Source organism: Oryctolagus cuniculus, chromosome 20 (genome assembly GCF_051225735.1).
Source record: "Oryctolagus cuniculus isolate XC-2025 breed Fujian yellow rabbit chromosome 20, ASM5122573v1, whole genome shotgun sequence".
NCBI classification, from domain to species: Eukaryota; Metazoa; Chordata; class Mammalia; order Lagomorpha; family Leporidae; genus Oryctolagus; species Oryctolagus cuniculus.
The window spans coordinates 18,621,458-18,645,481 of record NC_142886.1 but is presented as its reverse complement, the minus strand read 5'-3'; the positions used below and the strand labels follow the sequence as shown (position 1 = coordinate 18,645,481).

General features: G+C 49.0%; 1 protein-coding gene and 1 long non-coding RNA gene across 28 annotated transcripts in view; one reads left to right on the top strand and one right to left on the bottom strand.

The window, feature by feature from the left end:
- RAD51B (RAD51 paralog B) overlaps positions 1–24,024 on the bottom strand; it is a 657,779-nt gene that overhangs the window by 74,689 nt on the left and 559,066 nt on the right. For 22 of the 27 annotated variants that reach the window (XR_016226494.1, XR_016226495.1, XR_016226491.1 and 19 more), the window contains one exon: positions 3,351–3,454. The exons of 4 other annotated variants lie outside the window; for them this stretch is intronic. Coding sequence is in view for 18 of the 23 variants with exons in the window: in XM_051826348.3 (XP_051682308.1) it covers positions 3,351–3,454 (104 nt within the window). In the remaining 5 variants the exon portion in view is untranslated. Of the gene's footprint in view, positions 1–2,613; positions 2,756–3,350; positions 3,455–24,024 lie in introns of those variants that run through there. One more of the 27 variants, XM_089322154.1, reaches the window with a different exon arrangement.
- LOC149120077 (uncharacterized) lies at positions 13,518–17,517 on the top strand. The gene is made up of 2 exons (XR_016226516.1): positions 13,518–14,480; positions 17,286–17,517. It is a non-coding gene; the product is annotated as an uncharacterized LOC149120077 (long non-coding RNA).

Below are 24,024 nucleotides of genomic sequence, written 5' to 3'. Positions count from 1 at the left end.
GGGAAAGCAGTGGATGATGGCCCAAGTACCTGTGCCCCTGCCATCCACGTGGGAGACCTGGATGCAGTTCCTGGTTCCTGGCTTTGGTCTGGTCCAGACCTGGCTAATGCAGCTATTGATGGAGTGAACCAGTGGATGGAAGATAGATTCTCTCTCTTTCAAATAAAATTTTCAAATAAATAAATATTTTTTAAAAGTTCATGGAAAATGCATATTATGAAAAAACTAAGCATGGATTTCACAATTTATTTTTTACTAAAATAAACTTATTTTTAAATTTTTTGTGGACTTTTAAAACACACACACACACACACACACAAACACACAGGCTTCCATCCTAGACCAGAGGACCTTGAGGGCAAAAACTATGTCTTCTGATTTTTTTCAGCCTCATGCCAAGCACATGGTAGACCCAAACACATTTTTGATGATTTAAAAACAGCAGCGGCAACAACAAAACCCTAGTAGAGGCCATGTTCATCCTACGCTAAGGACATGCCTTTGGTAAGAATAAAAATGTTGCAAAAAGGGTGGGGCAGGGCTGAGGCAGAGTAGGAAAAGAATAAATAAAAGTCAAATGGAAAAAAAGCTAAATTAATCCAAAAGAAAATGTTTCCCAGCTTCCTAAGAGGGTTTCTGCAAACACTACAGCAGGGTAAACAAGAGAATGAACTTGGCTTGTGCCCTGATAAGGAGATTTCTTTCTCAGTTATATAATTTTACAAACTTTCCAGGGTGTAAAGAAAATAATCAGGCGGGGAGGACGCCTTCCCTCCGACAGTACAATTCAGCTCTTGGGTTAATCAGCTCAGAGATCTCAGCTGGACCTGACCCCGCCCAGCCCTGTGATCTCAGACTAAGCCTCACATGCAAGAGCCCTGGCGGAGAGCTCAATGTCATGGAAACAGGATCCAACATAATCCTCATTCCATAGCCTTGATCCCTCAGGAGAGCGGCTTCTGCTTGCGCTGGGAAACCCCTCCCCACTCCCACAAGAACACTTAAAAAAAAAAACCTAGGTATCTTCTCCCAGTGGCTGGTATTCCATAAGCCTAACCATGCTAGAAGGATCCAGGTATGTGCTCCTACTAAGTAGTGTAATAAAAAAGCGTCATTCGGTTCATAAAAAAAAAAGTGTTATTTAGTGCAATTAAAAAAGGGCTAGCTTTATAGAACTGTTTTGTGCAAATATTCCTCCAAAAGGGTTATTCTCATATGGCTTCTATACTTCCTTATGAAATAGGACCACAGAAGACTCAGTAGACTGCCAGGAGCACCCTCTGTGGAGGTAAGGCTGGTCATCACATAGAGACATGTCTTCTGTATCAAACTTTATCCTACTTATTAGGCCACAAACTCACCAACTGGTCCCCAAAGGCATGTCATTTCTATGGGTAATTAAATAGGTCCTCTTTTGCCTGGGTTTGCCATTTTAACACTGACCATATTTTATGTTGAGTTCTAATTATTGTTTGGAAACTTGACTCACAGGCATTTAGGTCTGCCTCTGAGTGATTAGTAATGATAGTAACGAGTTGTCCTTTGTAGATTAAGACAACACCACTGACCCGTCTAATAGGATACGAGCTGATAGACTGTCACTGATCCATCCACACCCTGCTCCTGGTGCTTCTTGTGACCAGGGGGTCTGCATGTGACCTTATCAGCCAAGAGCCAAGAGCCCCCCAAGTCCCCAGTCACCACCAAAGGGATGTGGAATAATAGCGTTTGCTCTTCTGACTACTTTTTGTAGACACTAACAAAAATACAAACAACTGGGTAATTTACTTTAAAAAACAAAAAGGAAAAATGTGGCTCAAACGTCTTTATTTACCTATAAATTCTAACTGGAGTTAGTAAAAGTAGGATTTGGGAGCCTTGAATACTGTATATGATGGAAAAATCACAGGATCTGTGTATTTCAGTAAAAATGCTATCTAAAATCTGAAACAGAGATAAACTGCGAGTTTTCAAGGAGTAGGTCAATGATCCATGAAACTACACAAATCAATACTGATTCACAAGGAATTCTACTTCCTCTAAGGTGGTTTAGATAGGAGTTCTTGGTAGTCCTTAAAGAACGCCCATTCATTTAACATGATTTCCTAACCAGAGTACCAACCAAAGGTCATGAGGTTCTCCAGGAGTATTTCTGGTTGTGTTCCAGCAAACTGAGAAGGCACAGTGACAGAGCACGTCGTCACGTCGTCAAGGCAGAGGCACCAGGGAGGTAAGGAGTGTGTGAGGGCCTGGCAACTCAGGAACGTCTGCCTGAACGCAAGCAAAGCAGCTCCATCTCAACACAGCTGGCTCCATCACTGGGCTGGAATGCTATTTACACAGTCCCAGACAAGCCCGGAAGAATCCTCTGGTCCGTAACCAAGGGCCTTAGGAAAGTTGTGTCTGCAGCAGGCGAAGGCTCATGTCTGTGCTGATTCCTGCCTCCTGGAAGAGGAGCCAGCTCACCTAACGCAGGTAACAGCAGTAACCCCTTCCTGCTGTCTCCTGCAGAAAGGACCACCATGTGGCGTTTCACACCTTTCATGAATAACCTGGATTTGTTCTGCCACTTCCAAACAACAACAACAACAACAACGATCGGGATGGTCACCCTGCCTTCTTCCTCCTCCTGCTTGCAGGAGAGATTTTGATGAGATCTGGCCACAAAGCAGGATAAAGTTGAGCTTCCACATTAGGAACAATTATCCTGATGACGACACATTTTACCAGAGAGCTCAGACTGCAGTGGCTTTTCCTTAGGAATGGGGAAAGAAGGGTAGACAAGTGTTAGGAAGCAGGCCTTTCTGGAAGCCAGGTGGGATTCTTGTTTGAGACCAGGATAGAAACCACAGATAGGGCACTTTGAGAGGTGCTCTTGCTTTCAGAAATCCCAATAGCATCACCAAGTCCTTGAAACTACTGGCCACGCAGTAATGTAAAATCCCAGATGCTAGACCACAGTCTATTCACTTAGCAGCCTCTGTCTGACCTAAGGCGTTCAAAGCACACATAGGTCAGGAAAAAGCATGATCACTATTTAATTGACACAAAATTATGCAGTCCTCAAAAAAAAAAATCAGCTAAGCAAAACGATCATTTAGAGATGGAGAATGTGAGCTCCCTAGAGGTGTGGTCACTGGCCACTTATAAATACCATGGAGAATGCTAACTGTGGCATCTGTTTTTTTTCCCAGCATATGCCTTGCCTTTTACTCTATCATAACTGCCGTTGTAGCAAGCAGGGATGCTGGTTTCTCTATGCCCTGCCCCCGTGTGGGCTGGCCCAGCACAGTGTGGCCAACACTCCCAGAAGATGACCAGACTGCTTGGCGCACTCTCAAAGCACTCACCTGCCTTCTCTTTGAATCAAGGTACCGCAGAATTAGCCGGGTGTTCACGTTGTGACTCCAGGTGTTTCCTAGTGCAGCTGTCACACAGCTGGATCCAGAAGAGCCTGAAATGAGACCAGACCACGCCACAGTCACGGCTGTCCTTTCCCGGGATGGAGTTTCACTGAACAAAGTCCGGTTATCACTCGCAGCTCAGTTCATTCCCACAAAAGTGGATGAATTGGGGAAGAAGGAGGGGAGTTCAGGAATATGAGACTCAAAATAAAAACCAGCATGGGTTTCCTTTTGCCTCTGTGCAAGTGGCCACAATTGGCCTGAGCAATGACGCAGTTACAAACAAGCAGCAGCACTCTAAGGCAGTCTGGGGCCATGGCTCGGCTAGTAACAAATCAAGGCGCTCGACATCCACGGCAGACAGGCACAGTGCTACTCCACGGAGTAAGAGCAACTCTGATGGAGTTGTTAGACTATTAGCTTGATAAGAGTCTTCACTCAGGTTTTCTTACCAATGTAGAAATGGGGACATGTACACAGAAAACACTCTTGCCCTCCCAGCTCTCATATGCACACTTACCCAACAGAGAACTCTGGAAGATCTCAACAGGTCCTATCTAATCTGGTTTAGACATCCTTATGCCAAGAGAAACATTCCTTTACCTTCTCAGACTCTCCGATAAGGAGGAGGATCTGAAGGATGCTTTATCTGAGCTCCTACTCAACTCCAAGCTGCACTTCAGCTACCATTTTCCATCTGCGAGGCTTCACGGATCCCCTTGACACTTCCACTCCTCCGCACTCACCTTAGGGAGGCAAGCCCCCACCGCCACCCCCACCCCCGGGGCAGCCACTTTGGAGGCAGCTCCCACTGCCCGATCAAGCACATCTTGAGGTTTCCAGATGTGCCCACTTTGGCCTTGGTCAGAGCAGGAATCCTAGCCTTTGAGGGACACAGCTGGATGTTTTTGCTGCCTTGGAGGGTGCAGATGCCGTCTCTTTTCAGTGAGAAGAATCAGTGCAGAGAGGCTGAAGTCCACGGATTTAGCTAAAACCAAATGAAGCCTGGAGTTTCTCGTCTGTTGTCTCCTCACCGGATCACCTGATTTGCACCCCTCAGAGTGGAGTAGCATTTGGTCCTGTTTGTTTCCCAGGCCAGGCATCTTTCAGGCATACGGCTTAAGCTTCTGGGCTCAGATGCTACCATGCACCACCGTGGTTTGGGGATTCTTTGCTGGAGGCAATTTTCTTGGCCTTGCCTAACTAGGAGTACTGCTGGCATCTAGTAAGTAGAGACCGATGACGTCGCTGAACAGTCTATAATGAACAGGAAAGCTCCACAATAGTTATCCTTCCCAAATACAACAGTCATAAGATGGAGAATTCGTGGGTTGCACAGCACCAACCATACGTATTTCTCCTAGTTCAAGCAGGTACAGGGATGAGTTAGAGGTTCATCAAAAACTGGGGCTTCAACAGGGCTAGGAATTTCACATGGAAGAAGAATTGAGTGCAGGAAGAATGAAATTTGGAGTGACCTTGGTTCATCATGCACACAATTCAAAACCTGTCCAAAATAATGCAAAAACAAATCATCTGGATGGCTAATCTGATCACATCATTCCTCTCCTTTAAACCCTTCAACAGTCCTCCGTGCCTGAGGATAAAATATTAACTCCTGAACAATGCATTCTGGGCCCCTTGTCACCTGTCTCTGCATCTCTCCCTGGCTTCCTCTCTCTAAGCCCTCTCACTGAATGGTTCACTCTGACCTCCTGACCTCTCTGTCCTCAAACTCCTTGACCTCTTGTCAGCAGTTGATAAAGCTTCCCCCTTCCTTGGCAACCATCTCCTGGACTCTTCTGCTTCTCCTCTTTCACGTTAATTATTCCTCTCCCTCCTCCACCTTTGTTCTCCCTCTCTTCCTACGTGGGGACGGACCTCAGGGAGGACCAAAGTTTTTTGTTTAATAACAAATGCTGGCAGTGGCTAGGGAGGTAATGCACATTAGTAAAGAAGCCAGGTATTTGACATGAGTAGGTAAAAGTCCTTTCCTCTCACAAAGAGATGTGCTTGCTTCCATTTTAAAAAAAAATGGTTTATTTATTTATTTGAAAGTCAGAGCTACAGAGAGAGAGAGAGAGAGACAGAGCAAGAGACAGGTCTTCCATCTGCTGGTCCACTCTCCAGATGGCTGCCACAGCCAGGACTGAGCCAGGCTGAGGCCAGGAGCCAGGAGCTTCATCCAGGTCTCCCTTGTGGGTGCAGGGAGCCCAACACTTGGACCATGTTCTGCTGTGTTCCCAGGCCATTAGCAAGGAGCTGGATGGGAAGTGGAGCAGCTAAGACATGAACTAGTGCCACTACACCACAACGCTGGCCTCTTGCATGTTTCTTATAAGATACAATCTTCTCAGTCTACTTTCATTTTCTCCCTTTCTGATAGGCTTGCACCTACAGAAATATCTCCTGCTATCAGAAAGCCAGTACTGCAAGGGCAATGGCAAATCACACTTGCATTCTTAAAAACTGCTTTATTGAGATAATTCACGTGCCATAAATGTACTCATTTAAAGCACACAGTTCAATGGCTTTTACTTTACTCACAGAATTTCTTCAACCACTACCACAATAAACTTTAGAACATTTCATCAACCCCCCCAAAAAAAAATCCCCTATCCCTTATCCACCTGGCCCCAGCACCCCATTTTCCGCCCACACAGAACAATGAATGCATTTCTAATCTCTATGGGCTTAGTAACTGACTTTGCTAGGAGATGATGGGGGTAGCAGGGACTGTGGTGAATTCCAGAATTCATCCAAGCTCTTAAGGGAGCAGCGCCTGCCCAGCTCCAGCTGTTGTGATGTGGGATGTGTTTGTAGTCAGCCACATTTTCTGATGTTTTCAAAGAGAAGCCAGAAATCAATATTTTAAGTGCAATCTCCTGACTTTAAAATATTAGTTTAATTGTTTTAAAACACACAAAAACATGCTTGTGAGCCAAACGAGCCTCATTCCCAAGCTCGCAGTGCCGGCTCTGTCTGGCGCGGCCTCACTGCTGACAAGGATGATTTCTAAGCATTTGACTCCGCTCCTGACGTTTCTCACCACTTGTCCTCCATTCTCAGCCACAAGGGCTGCATCAGAATGAACTCCAGCACCACGAGTTCCCTATCTTCACATCAAGCTCCTCGCTTCCCAGATAAAGTACTCCTTTTCTTTGACCCTCCAAGTAAATCTGGTCTGAAAATTGTTTCATCTCCCCGCCACCCCCATTTCTCCGTATCCCACGTTCTTCACGTCCAATACACTGTAAGGTCCCATTGACTGAACTACAAGCCCTCACCGATGTCCACTCTCCACGCTCCAGTCCTCCCACCCCAACCCTAGCTTTTCAGCTGGGGATGCCAGCTTTGGCTTTGGCTTGGGGTCCATGCTCTGTCAGTTCCTCCCTGCTAAAGCCCATCCTCTATTCTTACCGCCTGATTAACCCTCTCCAGGCACACACTCAAGCACTGACAACTAGCACACTCGCGGTGGCTCCCAAGTGCTTTGAAGGAGTTCTAAATTCTAAGCCAGGCATCGAAGGGTCTGCCACCCTGTGCACAGAGTGCTTGTCCACACAGCTTCTCTTTATTCCTCTTCAAATTAGCCTTTGCTTCCACTTAATCATCTTTCCTCTAAGTCTCCTCCTCATCTGAAATATCTATTTTCACACTGACAAACTCTGCTGTCTTCAAGGCCACACCCTAAATGCCAACCTCTCTACTCATCACAGAGTTTTCCTCCTCTAAACTTCCATAATCCTTTATCTCACCCTCTTAGATCACTGCCACTTTATATCCTATAGTATGCTATTTGTGTGTGTGTGTGTGTGTGTTTTCTTTTTACCACTCATAATATAAATCATAAAACTATGGGAGATTTCCAGGTCTTAAGGAAGGCACAGATGTTGGAGCCACATTTGGGCCAGTAGTGCCTAAATAACTCCATGTAATTAAACAAATGAGAACAGTCTAAAAAAGTATGCCGGTATTTGACCATCTTCTGGTCAGGTAAGCTCCGGTCCTAACGGAGGATCATGAGGGCTAATGGGCACGGAGAAGCATCCAGTAGAAATTGTCAGTGAGACTTATAGAGACGCACTTTCAGAAGTGCCTACAAACATTAAACCACCTTAGGAGCATGCATAGCAAGCCTTCAAAGTCAACTAAGTTAACAGGATTTTTTTTTCAAGTAGTATATGCTAGGCACTATGCAAGCCCTTGATGGAGGGAAGGCTTACGTCCTGTTTGGGCTTCATATCTTAGTGCCATCTTTCTTGACCCTAAAAACAACTCTACGAGATACATATCATTATCATCCCTATTGACACACTGAGGATAGGGGAGATGAAGTCACTCTCTCAAGGTCACATGGTAGGTTAATGATAAAACCAGGCCAAGTGAGTCTTAACCACTACTCCAATTAGCCGTCTCTGGGCTCATCATTTCTCCCACAGCAAATGGCCTGTACCTCTGCCAGCCCTCGGGGGATGCCTAGACAGGGCCCAAGGAGCCCAAGGACCCACCTCTGGGCTGACACTGATGGAGGAATGTTGTGAACGTCTTATCACTCATCTGAACTCTGCGTGTCACTCAAGCCCCACACTTGGCTTCCTCTGTTCTGATGTACAGTGTGATAAGCCTGGCCAAGGGGTTTCCAGAAAGACAGCACATGCCCTGGCTTGGCAAGCTATTTAGCCTTGCTCAACTGGCCCGGCAGCTGTGTTCACACAAATCAGGTGGCCTGGAACTCACCCTCTCTGGTTGGAGGGCTAAAAAAGCCGGGTTGGGACTGTAAAGACATTTCACTTCAGAGGGCCTCAGGTATGGGAAAATAACTGGAAGGTGATCGTGGCAGTGGGATCACCCGAGAGAAGAAGGTGGGGGCGCTATCACTTAGTTTAAATTGGTAACCAGATTTTCAACCAGAAAACCTAGTGGTCTTTTGATGTTCAAGCATTCCTACGAGAACACCCGCATAGACGATCAACAATGCAGTTTATGGGAAATTTAGGGGAGCAGGAATCTGCTCAGTGATTTTTCTGAAAAGGTGATTTCCTGCCCAATGACCTAATTGGCCAGGAAACAGATAAGTGAATCTGTCGTATGCTCATATTCGGTGCAAGTTGTAAAAACTGGGGCACGTTCTCCTCCCTCCTGTTGGATGACTGAGATATTTATACCTGCCAAGACAGTATGACTTCATCATGTGGAATGTGGTTGATTCTAATACAAATTTTAAAAATCAAATAAATGAACTGGGCTTTGAAAATATTTTCATTATTGGGGATTTTTTTTCTCCTCGTCACTGAATTGAGCCTACAGGAATGTCTCGCTGAGTGACATGGGGCCAACCTAATTTATTTACACTGAAGTCGAGGCCCTCTAACAAAGGCTGTGGGAACATGGATTCCCCGCTCTCTCAGAGTCTTTTAGGTGAGGCAAAGCACGCTCTCTCTGTGTCTGCTCACCCATCTGTAAAATGTGAAGAGCCATTCTTGCCTCCAGGCAACTGAAGGTTCTCGGGACCCCGAGATGAAGGTGTTCCAGCTGTATAAATGACAGGTGCAGGACCGATCAAACACTCAAGAGGGAATTCTACAGGGAAAAGAAGTCTAATCACCACCTTCTCCATTTTTGCATTTTATCAAGAATTAGGCAAGACGGCTAAGTTTAGGAATGAAGTGGTTAAAACAACAGGCCTTGGATTCTGGACTTTTCCCTGACTGATAGCTTTTGGATCCCATTCCCCACTCCTTTGCGGTGGGAGTTCGTTATGAAGACGAATCTCTGACAAGGTAAGGAGCTGCCTCCCCGCTCTGTACACACAGGGCGGAGTCCTCATGTAATCACGCCGTAGGAGGAGAGGCGGGTTGCTATGTAGCCTTGATTTCCAGCAAGGTAAAAGGCCTCTGGTACCATCCTGTGTCAGTATGTAGCAGGGCCTGGTGGAGAGCCCTTGATGGGAAAGCTCCTTCTCTGAAAACATCTCAATTTATGACTCCTGTGCTAAGCATTTCTGGGCGGTCAGACTGAATCTCTAGTGCATTGCAGAAAAGTGTTTGCCCTGTAGCAAAAGGGTCAACTTTAAAAGAATAGACTTTTCCATGTTTAAAAAAAAAATGAAGAAAACAAATCAGTGACTCCCGGATTAGGAACAGAAGGGAAGGAAGAGTTCATGGCCACAGAAGACTGAATATTGTGAATATTTGTCCCTTCAGATGAAAAGCAACTTACTGGGGCCAGAGAGAGGAAATTTTAAAAACAGAATAAAAATACTTACAAATGTTTCCAGAACTGGCGTAAGTCCAGAGATTAAGAGGGTAGGTTACCACTGGGTGGACATTTTTTTTTTCTTATCTCTTATCCTCCTGTTCTGTGCAATGCATGATGGCCTATGCTTAGTTGTAGGAGCCAATAACCACCCACTACCACTTTCTTTCCAAAAAAAGGGAAGAAGAAGAAGAAAACAAAGCCATGACTCCTGGAATAGGAAAGGTAGAGTGTCAAAGGCAGAGAAATCCATCTGCTGGTTCCTTCTCCACATGGCAGCAAAAGCCAGGACTGGGCCAGGTCAAAACCAGGAGCCAGGAGCCAGGAACTCTATTCAGGTTTCCCTCAAGTACTTGAATCATCGTTTGCTGCCTCCCGGGTGTGTGAGCAGGGAGCTGGATTAGAAGTGGAGCACCCTAGAGTCAAACTAGCACTCTGATATGGGGTGCTGGCAAACCAGGCATCGTCTTAACCCACTGCACCACAGCACTGGTCCAACACCCGAGAGGTCTGCTCCTGACTTAGCGTGGGTGTCTACGGAGACCAGGTGGGCAGAGGAGCACGGGGTAATGAAGAACATCTGTGTGGGCCCCAGGAGTCACAGCGTACGTCACCTCTCTGAGAATCAGTTTTCTTAGCCATGGCAAGAGAGAGTTGTTCAACACAAGCTCCAGAGCTCCTGTACTAAAAGCTCTGAGTCTATGGTACTTGAACGACAGAGGGTTCTTCATGCAGGACCTCGCCTTCCCCAAGGAGCTTGGGAATTCTCTACTTCGTGTGCTGCCCCACCCAGCGCCCGTGTAAGAGTGCAGACAGGTGGGCCTTTTCCTGGGAGCAGGTTTCTTTCCAGACTAGGGAGTCTCTTAGCCCATCCTGCCTGTGAAAATCTTAGGAATGGATAAACAGTTGTTGGCCAGTGGCCACGTCCCAGCAAACACGACTTCCTAATAACAAAGTTTAAAGATGGGAGTCTGAGCATGAGAGTAAAGATCAGAGGGGATTATCATCCACTAAATTCAGATTCTCCTGGTTTGTTTTTTAAGATTTCTTATTCATTTTTCTGAAAGACAGAGCAAGAGAGAGGGGGGGGGGAAAGACAGTGAGAGAAAGAAATATAGTATTTATTGGTTCACTCCCCAGATGGCCACCAGAGCCACAGGACTGGACCAAGCTGAAGCCAGGCGCCAGGAACTCCATCCCAGTAGGTGGCCAAGGCCCAAGCACTTGGGCCATTCTCCTTTGTTGTCCCAGGTGCATTAGCAGGAAGCTGGATCACAAACTGGGCATTGAGGACTCTAACTAGCACTTTGCTATGAGAAGCCTGCGCCGTAAGCAGCAATTTAATCTGCTGAACCACACATCCCAGCTCCAGTTCCTCCTGTTTAAAACCAGGTCATGGAGGTTGCTGAGCTGAGCATTTGTTTATTATTGGGTCAACCATTTGAACTGGGAAAGTGACTGAGAATCTTAGTTGCCTCTGATAGAAGTAGGAAAAGGACTCAGGTCTGTTCTTCCCCAGAGTTCCCAGAGTGGTCTATGCTACCTCTGTGGGTGGACCACCAGCTCTTGTCCTATTCAACGCCGAAAGACAGAATTTCAGCCATCAAAGGTGCAGCAGATGAGTAGGTTACAAAAGAAGGAGGGAGACTGGCTAGGCGAGGCTACTATTAAGGATTGAGATGATCCACACGCTCCAGGAGGCCACAGGGCAAAGGGATCAAATGAGAGTTTGGGATGGGCTCAGACATCCACCCTCCAGCAAATTAATTTCCTTGGAGGCTCACAGCTCACTCACTGGGACGGGGAGCCAGCTGTAGTTAGTGCAAACTCTACTTCCTTGGGTCTCTAAAATTGACAGTGGTCTGTAGGTCAAGTTCCAACGGAAGTTATATTTCTGACCTAGCTCTATAAATAGAGCACTGGAAAAAACCCATCAGCTGCAATGGCCCCGGGACCACACGCTATCTATTAAATAAGTAACCGCAGTATCTGTGCTACCATTTTAGATGAGAAAAAAATACATCTTTTGTTATTTATAATCTCCTGAGCTTTGAGATTCTCAAAATATTTTAAAGCTATTAGTCTGCTTTGAGATTTACAAATAAAGGATCTGAGGCATAAAACCACGTAGTAACTGCCTCACCCAACACCATCTGCCCACCAGGGAAGGTATTCGCTGCTTCCCTTTGGTAGAGAAGAAAACCTCATTTCCAGTGTTTCTTGGCAAGAGGTGAAAGGGGCTGAATACAGTTCAGTCTTTACTTGTACAACACACCCAGGCCAATCCAAGGCTCAGCAAAACTCATTACAGAGGAAGGTAAGAAACACGAAGCGAAGACAAGAAAAGGTGGGGGCCACCAGTGAGCTCGGAATACAAGAGTTGGGAACTGGATTAATCTCCCACAGAAGGAGGTGGAGCACAAGTTGGGGTGAGCTAATCACTAGGATAAAGACTGGTATGCACCAACACAAATCATCCAACAGCTCTACTAACTTTGGTATGGGAAGAAAATACTTTAAGTTTCCCAGAGTCTTAGAGTGATTATGCAAGTTATCATGCAACCAGGACAGTTTTGACTATGACATGGGGACATTTCCATAAGTATTCTGGGTTAACAGAGATCGCTTGGGACCAGTGTGGACAAACCACAGCGTATGGTTGCCCTGCAGGGATACCATGTAGAAACTGCGCAGATTCACGGAGTGAGGATGCCCACTCTTCAAGAAAACACTCAGTGTGGAAAGCATCCTGGTGGCTAAGCAAACCTTTCTGTGACTGCATAGGGCTTCTCTGACGTGTCCCCAGTGACAGTCAAGATCTACAGCTAAGAACAACAGCTGGCTTGAGGAGAAGAGAGCTGGAGCACCTGAATAGAAGGCAGCAATGCCGCTGAACATCTGGCATAGTGGTTAAGATGCTGCTCGGGACATCCACATCCCACGCTGGAGTGCACGGGTTTGAGTCCCGGCTCCACTTCTGATCCCATTTCTTGTTAAGGTGCACCCTTGGAGGCAGTACGTGATGATTCAAGTCGCTGGGTCTCTGCAACCCATGTGGAAGACCTGGATGGGGTTCCTGACTCTTGGCTTCAGCCTGGTCCAGGCCCAGCTGTTGTGGGCCTTTGGAGCATGCACCAGTAGAGGGAAGAGCTCTGTCTCACTGTCTCTGACTCTCTCTGTAAAGGAAAAGAGGAAGGAAGGAAGGAAGGAAGGAAGGAAGGAAGGAAGGAAGGAGCGAGCGGGGGGAGGGGCGAACAATCTCCTTCCACCAGCTCAGCTCCCCACATTCTCCAGGGCGCCATGTCCCTGAATCTTTTCTCCAATAAATCAACTTCCCTCCTGCTAACTTCTATTTAAGGCGGGGGGGGGGGGGGGGAGGGGGACTCTGAATAGTGATTTGCAGTTAAGTCTCCTACCCTTTGAAAAGCACTTTTTAATTAAAAAATAAACTTAGAGAAAACCCATACCACCCCGATGCAAATGCTAGCAAAAATAAAACAAAGGAAACAAAACGTCAACCGTTGAAAGAAATCCAAAGCATTTTCTTTTTGCATTTAGGCTTCATTCAAGTTAAGCCAGGAAGATGCATACATGATGTGTTTTTCTTTTTTTTTTTTTTTTTCCACAGTGTGCTCTGTCTGCTCTCTGTGAATTCCTCCAACCATACCAATCAGCTGTCTCGGCGTGAGCTTTACTCCTCTCCCATGGTAGCCTCTGAGGCAGGAGGAGGACGCCAGAGCTGGAGCGAGTCTTGTGTTTTAGACACGGTCATCCATCTCATCTGTTGACCATTTGGTATCTGTTTCAGGGGACACTGGCTGAGGCAGGAGGCGTACAGCTGCTGCTTCTGGTCTCAGATTGCTACAGCCCTGACTGCTGGGAAAAGAAAAATCACCCTCCAATGTGTGCATCCAGACAACTGCACGCAGAGAGCCAGGAAGGATGAAAAATGGGATCTCCTTGACTGGGCGCTCCTCCTGGGGAGACATCAGCTATAGTGGAGTAAGATCTGGTGGCTCTGCCTGTCCAAGTCTGGACAATGGGAAAGCCAGGTGACAGCCCAGTGGACCGGAAAGCAAGGGGTCAAACTGTGGGTCATGCGGTTTGCCTTCGGGAAGTCGGGTCCCAGGGCACAACCAGGACTGGAAGCTGCCCCCCACCAAGGGCCTTGGCTGCTGTGGACTTTGGCCTGCGGAGGGGTGTGCTCACCTCAGGCCCGCACCGATCACTGGCTCTCGGCAAGCAGCAAGGACAGTGGATTGAGAGCAATGCTGCTGTTTATCAGGATGTGTGCTCTTGAAAAAGAAGTATTTCTCTGAAAGCCTCAATAGCTTGAAAAAAAAAAAAAACATCAATGCAAGGAGACATTTCTTTTTTCTTTTTTTCGTTTAACAGGCAGAGTGGACAGTGAGAGAGAGACAGAGAGAAAGGTCCTCCTTTGCCGTTGGTTCACCCTCCAATGGCCGCTGCGGCCGGCGCACTGCACTGATCCGAAGCCAGGAACCAGGTGCTTCTCCTGGTCTCCCATGGGGTGCAGGGCCCAAGCACTTGGGCCATCCTCCACTGCACTCCCTGGCCACAGCAGAGAGCTGGTCTGGAAGAGGGGCAACCGGGACAGAATCCGGCACCCCGACCGGGACTAGAACCCGGTGTGCCGGCGCCGCTAGGTGGAGGATTAGCCTAGTGAGCCGCGGCACCGGCTGCAAGGAGACATTTCAACTAAATACAACGTCTAATCCTGGACCGAATCCTGGAAGACTCTGCCATAAGGACATTGTCTTGACACCTGGAAAAGAGTGAATGTTGCCAGCGTATGAAGTAAGTGTATTGTTTCAATGCTAATTTCCTGAGTGAGATAACTGTATTACGGTTATGTAAGACAAGCTCATGTTCAACCTACTCTCAAATGGTAGAACTAAGATAAAAATATATTAACGTGCTAAAAATAAATTTGTAGGGGTGGGTGGTTTAGTGCAGTGGTTAAGACAGCACTTGGGAGTGGTTGGGTTCAAATCCTGGCCCTGTGTCTTTTTTTTTTTTTTTTTTTTAGATTTATGTATTTATTTGAAAGGCAGAGTTACAGAGTACACCGGGGAGGGGGACAGGGGACAGACAGATACACACACACACACACAGATATCTTCCATTCTGGTTCACTCCTCAAATAGCCACAACAACCAGGGCTGGGCCAGGCAAAAGCCAGGAGCCTGGAATTCTATCCTGCCTCCCACATGAGTGGCAGGGGCCCAAAGACTTGAGCCATCTTTCACTGTTCTCCCAGGTGCATTAGCAGGGAGCTGGATGGGAAGTGGAGCAGCTGGGACTTGGATCAGCGCCCGCATGGGAGGCCTGCATTTCAGGCCACAGCTTTACCAGTGCTGGATCCTGGTTAACTTTTTACAATGCAGAATCCGGGGTCCCTTCCCAAACCCAGTGAATCATAGTCTCTGGAGGCAATGCCTGGGAATATGCATTTTTTAAAAGCTCACTCTGATGATGCTTAACTACTACACTAACGTTTTGGGGAAAATAGCCACGTGTTAGGCACTTGCTGTTTTGCTGGCACGTGTGGACTCCGCAGACCTGAGAACAGTCACGACGCTCCTGCATTGGAACACCTCCAGGAAGCGTCTAGCTGTGCGACTCCACATCCTCTCATCTCGGAAGGTGTCACTCTGGAGAATGCCCTTTGCCCAGTTCTTAAGACTCCTATCTGCTGACTTTATCACCCACCCTCCTCCTCAGGGGAACAGAGAGGGGAGACTTAAATGCTCTTAGAGCTGCCATAATTCATCTGGTTGGAGTTGCTGTCAGGAGCCACCCAAACACTGATTCCAAAAAGCCTGGTGGAGGAGGGGCGGCTGACAGCCCCAGGCATGAAACAGGCCAGGGCTGGTGACAGGGCAGGGCCTCATTCCACGACCCTCATTAAGTCCCTCCTCGCTCATGCTCTTTGACCTGCACGTCTTCAAGACACCAAACAAGGCTTGGCCCTCGGCGTTCAAGCTCCCCTTTGTTTCCTCATTGAGCGCAGAGCTGAGTCAGGCGGGAAAGAGGATAAAGGGGAAGGGGAGAGAAGTCTTGCGCCACCTTGAACCTTCCAAAGTACGTGCCTGCACCTAAGGAATCCAGCTCGGAGGGCTGCCTTTGACCGCACTGCGCAGCCACGATTCCTGTGTCGGGGACACAGCAGAGACTTGACCACCCAAACCCACCTCGTTGCAGGCAGCAGAGCTGGGGCCTGAGCCCAGGCCTTCTAGGACTTTCCGGTCTCTTGGCATCAGAGAGCACATTGTGGTACAGAATGCTTTTAACTCCCACCTTGCCCAGAGTGTCAAGACTATTGCTTTGCCTTCCTCCCACCCCAGCTCAACGGCCCCCTTGGGTAGGTCAAGGATCATGATAGCAATCAGGATATATTCGGGCATGCCTGGGAGGGAATGGAAGGCACACAGCTCGGGGCCCTGCAGGCTCCACACAGGGGAGAGGGAAGAAGTAGGATGCTGAAATCGTTTGGTGGAGGTGCCCCTGGTGACTTGGGCTCCCTGAGCTGTGGACAAGAACCCCCAAAGGTCTTCATTTTCCCATGCTGACGAATTCATCGTGGCTGCTGAGTTCCTTCTGCATGGCTTGGATTTCCATGACATCTGGAACTGGGCTTCCTGAGCCAAGACTAGAAGCTGCTAGACTTCTGCTTTTTGGGGTGTGAGTGGGTACACACACACACGTGTGTGCACACGCGATGTCCCCATGGGTACCAGGCCCTGATAAGGCTGCTCACAACAATCACAGGAGGGAGGAGAATTCCACTTGGGACAGAAACGTATGGTGGCTTCCAGACGGCGAGTCGCCTGGTTCCATCAGGTTGCATACTGCCCACAGCGGTGGGGGAGGGAGGGATGGGCAGGTGTCTCAGGCAATGGAGATGACCTTCCTCGAACTTCCCCAAGTGTCCATTCACAAGAGTGTCTTGTTCAGTCAAGTACTTTCAGGCAGCCTCCTCATGGTGGGAGAGGGAACTAAGGAACACAACGTGCTGATGCCAGCAGGGCTATTTTAATGCGGGGGAACTGGTTTTGGTGGGCAGCAGGCAGTCAGGACACTTCTGCAAAATATGAATCCTTCAGCCAAGCAGTTTTCTTCTTCCTTGAAGGCCAGCGTTCATCCAGAAATTGGAAGGGAACTGTGGGGTTAGTGAAAGCGGCTAGCATTGGCCAAGTGATCAAGCCATCCACCTCGGTGTAGTGTGTCCCACGTCTCGGACATTGCAGGGAAGACTTACAAGGTCACATTTGGGGATAATCACTAGGTTCCAGGAGCTAGGCTACACACCTCACATACATTATCTCTGTGAGGGGAGGAAGCAGAACTGCAAAGAAAGTGATTTGCCCAAGGCCACCTGGCGAATGGCTGAGCCAGGATTTGAACCCTGCACTCTCACTCATTAATGCTCTTTTCTCTGTTTTTTTTTTTTTTTTTTTGGGGGGGGGCCCATTTAGAAAGGATTACAAAAGCAGGGCAGGGGCTGGCATTGTGGTGCATCAGGTTAAGCCGCTGCGTGCAAAGTGGGCATCCCGTTTGGCTACACCGGTTCAAGTTCCTGTTGCTCTGTTTCCCATCCAGCTTTCTGCGAATGCGCCTGGAAAGCAGCGGGGGATGACCCAAGCACTTGGGCCTCTGCTACCCATGTGGGAGACCCGGATGAAGCTCCTGGCTCCTGGCTTTAGGCTGGGCTCTTGCGGCCATTTGGGGAGTGAACCAGCAGATAGAAGATGTCTTTCTCCGTCTCTCCCTCTTTCTCTCTGTGCCATTCTTCCTTTCAAATAAATAAAATAAACCTTAAAAATTGCTTGGCTGAAGGATTCATATTTTGCAGAAGTGTCCTGACTGCCTGCTGCCCACCAAAACCAGTTCCCCCCTGCATTAAAATAGCCCTGCAGGCATCTGGGAGTCCTAGCTGCTGGGACACCCTGATCCCGGGTCGGAGCGCTGCAACGTTCACTCATTCACTCCAGCTCCCAGCTAGTGCACATCTGGGAGGCAGTGGTGAGGGCTCAGCTTCCCGCTCTGGCTTTAGCCTTCCCAGAGAGCGCTGTGGGCATCTGGGGAGCGAACCAGCAGATGGAAGATCTCTGTTTCTGTCTCGTTGCCTCTCAAATACATAATAAAAATTGAACAAAAGCAAGCACTGCAAGTCGGTCTCCGTGTCTGGGAGGGCGACCTCATGGTGTCGCACTCCTACCCTGTTTTGCAGACACCCACTCATTTTCTTCTCCTCATTAAATTAAATCGTAACAGTCAATGTCATCTCTGTCTTTCTAGAAAAGCACACTTTAACAATGCTCTCCCTCAGTTGTTGGGAAACTCTTTGTCATATGATAGGCTTCTAGAAACTGATCCCAAAGAAAAATAAATCTCCAGGTTTTCTCCAACTAAAAATATGTAAAATCACCCCAGTTGCCAAAATCCCGACCGCCTTTCCCTCTGTGACTATAATCTCCACATCTGGTTCCTTTCTTTGCCAGCAGTCCGCGATTATATATCTTTTTATATCTTAGGACGTTTCCTTATTTTATGACATTTCTAAGTAGAATTGCTATGTTAATCATCATTATAATCCCATTGAAAATTACATGATTTCTTTTATCAGTGTTAACTCCACAATGAAAAATGAAGGCAGCAGAAGGTAGACAGGACAGAGTGAGGAGGGCCCCGTGAAGCCAGCTGGCCCATCTTGCCCTCCGTGACGCGGCTGTGGGATGCAAGGTGGCCACTGGCACAGTGAGCCCTAACAAGCATGCGCTGTGTGCCGTCACTGTTCTGAGGGCTCGACACCAGCAGCTCCTCATCAGCTTAACAACGATATGAAGTAGATACGATCCTTGCCCATTGCACAGATGGCAAGGCTGTGGCTACACCGGCAGAGCTCGTAAGGGGTAGGGACAGGATGCAAACCATGACTGTGAGGAGCAGCCAGGGCTGGGAGCCTCGGTTCCAGATGGTCCTCAGGTCAGCAGCTGAGCTCGGCCTTTTTTTGTTTGTTAATTTTTAAGATTTATTTATTTATTTGAAAGGTAGAAGAGAGGGGGGGGGGAGAGAGAGAGAGAGAGAGAGAGAGAGAGAGAGATTCCATCCATTGGCACTCCCCAAATGGCCACAACAACCAGGCCTGGGCCAGGCTGAAGCCAGGAGCTTTATCTAGGTCTCCCATGTGGGTGCAGGGGACCAACGACTTGGACCATCTTCTGCTGCTTTCCCAGGTGCATTAGCAGGGAGCTGGATTGGAAGTGAGGCATCCAGGACTCAAACTGCTGCCCATATGGGATGCTGGCATCACAGATGGCTGCTTCAACTGCTATGCCACAGGGCTGGCCCCTGAGCTTGACTTTGACAATGGAGCACTGAAGCATCCTTAACCAAGGACGTCTATGAAGTGCTCATGACATTGCCACAGAGTCATCTTGATAGAAGCAGAGCTGTGTGCTAAGAAATCGTGGAAGATTCTGTCCTCATGATTCTTAAGGAAAATGCTGTGTCCAAGGCCACAAGGTCAGTCACTGGGACAAACACCCCCCGACATCCATCACCTGGAGCTGGGATCCTGGCTTCACCCAGGGAGCACTGGAGACCCCCCTACCTGATTCTGGCCACCTCTGATGCTGTCTATGGCTCTGTTCAACATGGATAGCTTTGTAGCAGCCCTGGCCCCAAATTAAAAACAGCACAACGGGGCGGGCGTTTAGCCTAGTGGTCGAGACGTGGCCCCAGGCCTGCATCTCACGTGGGAGCACCTGGGTTCTACAGCTGCCTCTGGCTCCTGGCTCTAGGTTCCTCCAGTGATGGCTCAAGTAGTTGGGCTCCTGCTACACATGTGGGAGACCAGGGCTGAGTTCCCTGCACCTGGCTTCAGCCTAGCTTCAGTCCAGCCCAGTCCCGGCCACGGTGGGCAACTGGGGAGTGAGTGGAACCAGCAGATAGGAGCTCTGTCTCTCTCCACCTCTGGCGTAAAAACCTAAAACACAACACAACAACAACATCATAGCAGCAAGAACAAAAGAATAATGGTGATGAGTGGTGGAGGACTTTGAGGATGTTAAGACGTCCGAGTGGGGGGTGGGGAGAAGGTGGGCTTCCTCGTCAGAGGGGCCGGGGGCTTCCAGTAGCAGCCTAACACTCGTTATTGCTACGCATTTTCACCACGGAAGTGTCTTTCTGCTCTCTCCCTCCCCTTCCCTACGAAAAGAATACCCCCTGGATAATCACAAACTCCGACAGGAGGAGGCCCTTGCTTCAAAAATAAATTTACAAAAATAAAACCTCAAAAACCCCCAGTGGTTGCAAAACAGCTTTGTCTGCGGGAGGGGCCCGTTTTATGCCGAGCGGCTCATTTCATAGGATCTGGGTCGGGGGTGGAGAGGGGAGAGATGAGAGGGAGAAAGGATGGGCGCACACAAGGAGGGGAGGCAGGGGAGGAGGGGATAAAGGAGGAGGAATTGAGGGTTTTAAAAAGCAACATTGTCCAGAGAGGTGAAAAGGAGCAGATGGCCGTGGAGAATGTGGCCCTCAGAGCTCTGAGAAAGGGGCCGTGCTGACAGATCTCGCTGTTTCCCACTGCCGCCTGAATGTTCTGGTGTGGGGGACAGAACTCTGTTCCCAGCGGCTCACTGGGGAGCGGCGGGGCGGGGAGGCAGGCAGCTGTGCCCACTGCGGGCGACAGCAGGGACCTGCGGGGTCCAGAGCCTTCTCTCTGGCCCAGCCTGGGGAGGTCTTTACCCTGGCAGAGGTGAAGGAAGGGACAGGAGCCAGGCCCCGAAGTCTCAGCATCCTCCCCTTGGGGGAGGCACGTCTGGGAAAAAATACAAACCTTGGGAGAGGGAAATGAAGAACTCCGAATGTTTGCAGAGAACTGAGTGGCTCAAACTACAATAAACAAGAAATCTGGGGCTCGGGAAAAGGTCAGAGAATCCCGCCAAGTAAATCCCCTATTGTTTCGCGGAGTCTCAGGACAGAGGAGTGGCTGGCTGGCTGGCTGGCTGGCTGGCGAAAACGCAAAAATGAGTTGGTGGCAGACTCGGGAAGGGGTTCAGGGGTGGGTCTCGCCCCCAGGGACCTGCAGATCTCCAGGTGGGCTGGCCTGGCAGGACAGGGCAGAGGAGCAGCAGAGGGGGCCCTGGCGTCAGGCGTTGTGTCTGTGCCCATGGGGACGGAACTCGCTGTCTGCAGCTATGCCCCTCTGGACAGCTGATACCGGAGACGCGAGCCACTGCCCGGCAGCACTGGCACGTGAACCTAGGACCAGCTGGTCGGCCTGTCCTTCTACGGGGAGAGACAGAGGCCTGCAGGGCAGGTGCAGTCGGGTACAGTCCGCAGAAGCAGCGATCCCAAAGACGCAATCAGGGTGACTGCCTTCATGGAAGGAACACGATGGTGCCCCACGGCATCCTGACCTCGCCTTACACCTTTCAGAGAGGACCATGGGGAAGTTCAGTGCTGCTGCTACCTATGGGGAGGGAGCTTCCTTCTTCCTGGTTGACCAGTTGGCCCACAGAGGGCTGCACAAACTCAAAACATCTCTCTGGTTCTGATTTTCTCCTTGCTCTTCTTCCCTGGCACCAGAGATGAGAGAGACTTGAACTTGGGGCAGAGGGTCTTGCAACAGGGGGCCACAGGTTTGGAGAAACAGAAGCCTGGTCAGAACAGTCACTTGGAAGCACCCCCACACAGGTCAGGCCCCTCAACATCTCTCACCTGACCCCTTTGTTGGAGTGAGGGGGAAAAACGAGGGGCTCTAACTACAAGTAGTGACCTGGCATATCCGCCTTCACCTGAGACCAGGTCTTCGTTCCCCAGGATGAAAGAGGATGCCCCCACTTTGCACTGCACATACATTTGAGTCAGGCAGAAAATTCCCATGGAGCAGCACAGAAAAAAAAAAAAAAAAAAAAAAGATCAACCATGATAAAGACCTTGCCTTTCATTCCCCTGCTTCATCCAAATCGCTCCCCAGGCGCTTTCGATTTAGAAGCTCCACTAATCAACCTTATAAACAGCAGGCCCGGCTCTGCATAGAATTACTTTGTATAGCTCCCAAGTGAAATTACCCTGTGGGACAGAAGATGCCCAAGGCTTTAACAATCACGACGTAACATAGCTTTGGGAGAGAACAGAAGACAAGCACACTCTGACATCCCAATTGAAACTCCAGTCTGGGTCCCACATAGAAAGAATGTAATTACCTTTCCTGGGTTGACGGTGCACTAAAGAAACTGGAGAAGTGGGATACCTATTAGGTGCCCACTAATCCTCCTCCGAAATTCAAAGCAGGGCTAGGCCCTGGAATTCATTTCTGAGTATTCTTACTCTCCACTATTGTGAAACAGCTCCATTGATAAGTGCTTCCAGCTAATAATGGTTTCTACTCAGCTCGGCCCTCCTCTTTCCCAGAGGCTCAAAGCACTTTACAAATATCACCTCATTATTCTTTATAGCACTCAAGTGAGCCTGATAGGTGGAAAGCTTCATTATCTTTCCTTACCAACAGGGGAAACAGACAAAGGAAGAAGAAGTGACTGTTGAGGCCAGCAGAGCAGAGGCCGGACTGGAAGGGAAACCCAGCCATCCTCCCAACGGCAGAGTGTGCACGTGGCCTTTCCGCTGACAGTGTGGAAAAGCCCGGGATCCGCCTGCTCTGGGCTGTGTTGCAATCCACAGGTCTGCGGAGCTGGGGCAAAGGGCACACAGAGAAGGAGATGCCCCACTCGAGCAAGGTCTTAGCTCGTCCATCGGACAGGTTTCCTTGCCTCAGAGTCCTGGGCACCCTCCAGGGAAGGAGAGGTGTTTAGATGACAGAATCTCGAAGGTTCCCTCCAGCTCTTTAGAGAACCAAGGCAGTGAGTGTTTCAAAAGGGGGGGGGGGGTGTCTTCTGGCTGGCGCCATGGCTCACTAGGCTAATCCTCCGCCGTGCGGCGCCGGCACACCGGGTTCTAGTCACGGTTGGGGCACTGGATTCTGTCCCGGTTGCTCCTCTTCCAGGCCAGCTCTCTGCTGTGGCCAGGGAGTGCAGTGGAGGATGGCCCAAGTGCTTGGGCCATGCATCCCATGGGAGACCAGGAGAAGCACCTGGCTCCTGGCTTCGGATCAGCGCGGTGTGCTGGCTGCAGCGCGCCGGCCGCAGCGGCCATTGGAGGGTGAACCAACGGCAAAAGGAAGACCTTTCTCTCTGTCTCTCTCTCTCCCACTGTCCACTCTGCCTGTCAAAAAGAAAAAAAAAGAGGGGGTCTCCTTTGTGGCCAAGTCCCTCCTGGCCAGGAATAGTGCCCCGTCTCTCTGTGGAGCTCTTTGTGTTGCCCACGAACGACCCAGAGTTCAGCAAGGATCAGTCATGGCAAAGTGGAGCAGTAACTCTGGGGCATCAAGACCAAAGGACTAAGGAGAGAGACTGACACGGTCAGGGAGAGAGGGCAGAGAGGTGATCAAAGGCGGAGCAGGCAGCCGACAGCCTCGGCTGCACCCCCCGTGCTAAGCAAGGGCTCTCCTTACGTTCCATGGAACCTACAACTCTCTCAAAGCATAAGAAGGACCCAGAGAAGCAGTGTTTGCTCGGGATTCTCTAAATACAGGATTCACTGCCAACCCCCAAACCTATGGAACAATGCACTGCCCCCCATGTCCCCTGTAGCGGTGGTTTTCCATTGAAACAGAATTTCATTTTAATGAAATAACAGGGATGCGCCTTCTTCGAGTTAATTAAAACCGGATTACAGGGGTGGTTGCATGGTTTTCAAACTGTGATGCCTGAGCCTGTGGCATTTCACCTCCCTGACCAACCTGTAGCATTTCACCTCTCTGACCGAGACTTTATTTGCCTAAAAGATGCTTTGCTACTCTCCATTTGCCACAAAGGGAGTTAGAGACAGGACACTGAGTAAAACCAGCATTTGTTTGTAGGAGTCTGCGAAACCAGAATAATGACCTTGGGAAGGGTTTTGGGTGATGGGCTGAACGCAGTGACTGAATATAAAGGACTGACTGTGTAGCCGCCAGAAAGAAACACATTTTTGTAATAATTGAGTTGTGTCTATTGGCCTGGCCTTGTTTGCATTCGCCATGGGAACTGAATCAACAAGTTTGCTTGCTTTTCTTTCGGTGATTATACTGCATGTTCCCCGCTTCCCCAACCCCCACCCACAATGCAGGGTAAAGGGAATAGAGGATAAATATCGCCTGCAAGTCAAAGGTAAAATAATAACAATAGGCAGAATTTTATTTATCTCCACGTCCAGCTGTAAAGGCAACTGGTTGCAAGCTCTATTCCATCTGCTCTCTCGGAGGACCTCGGCCTGCCCTGGGGGAACCTTCTTT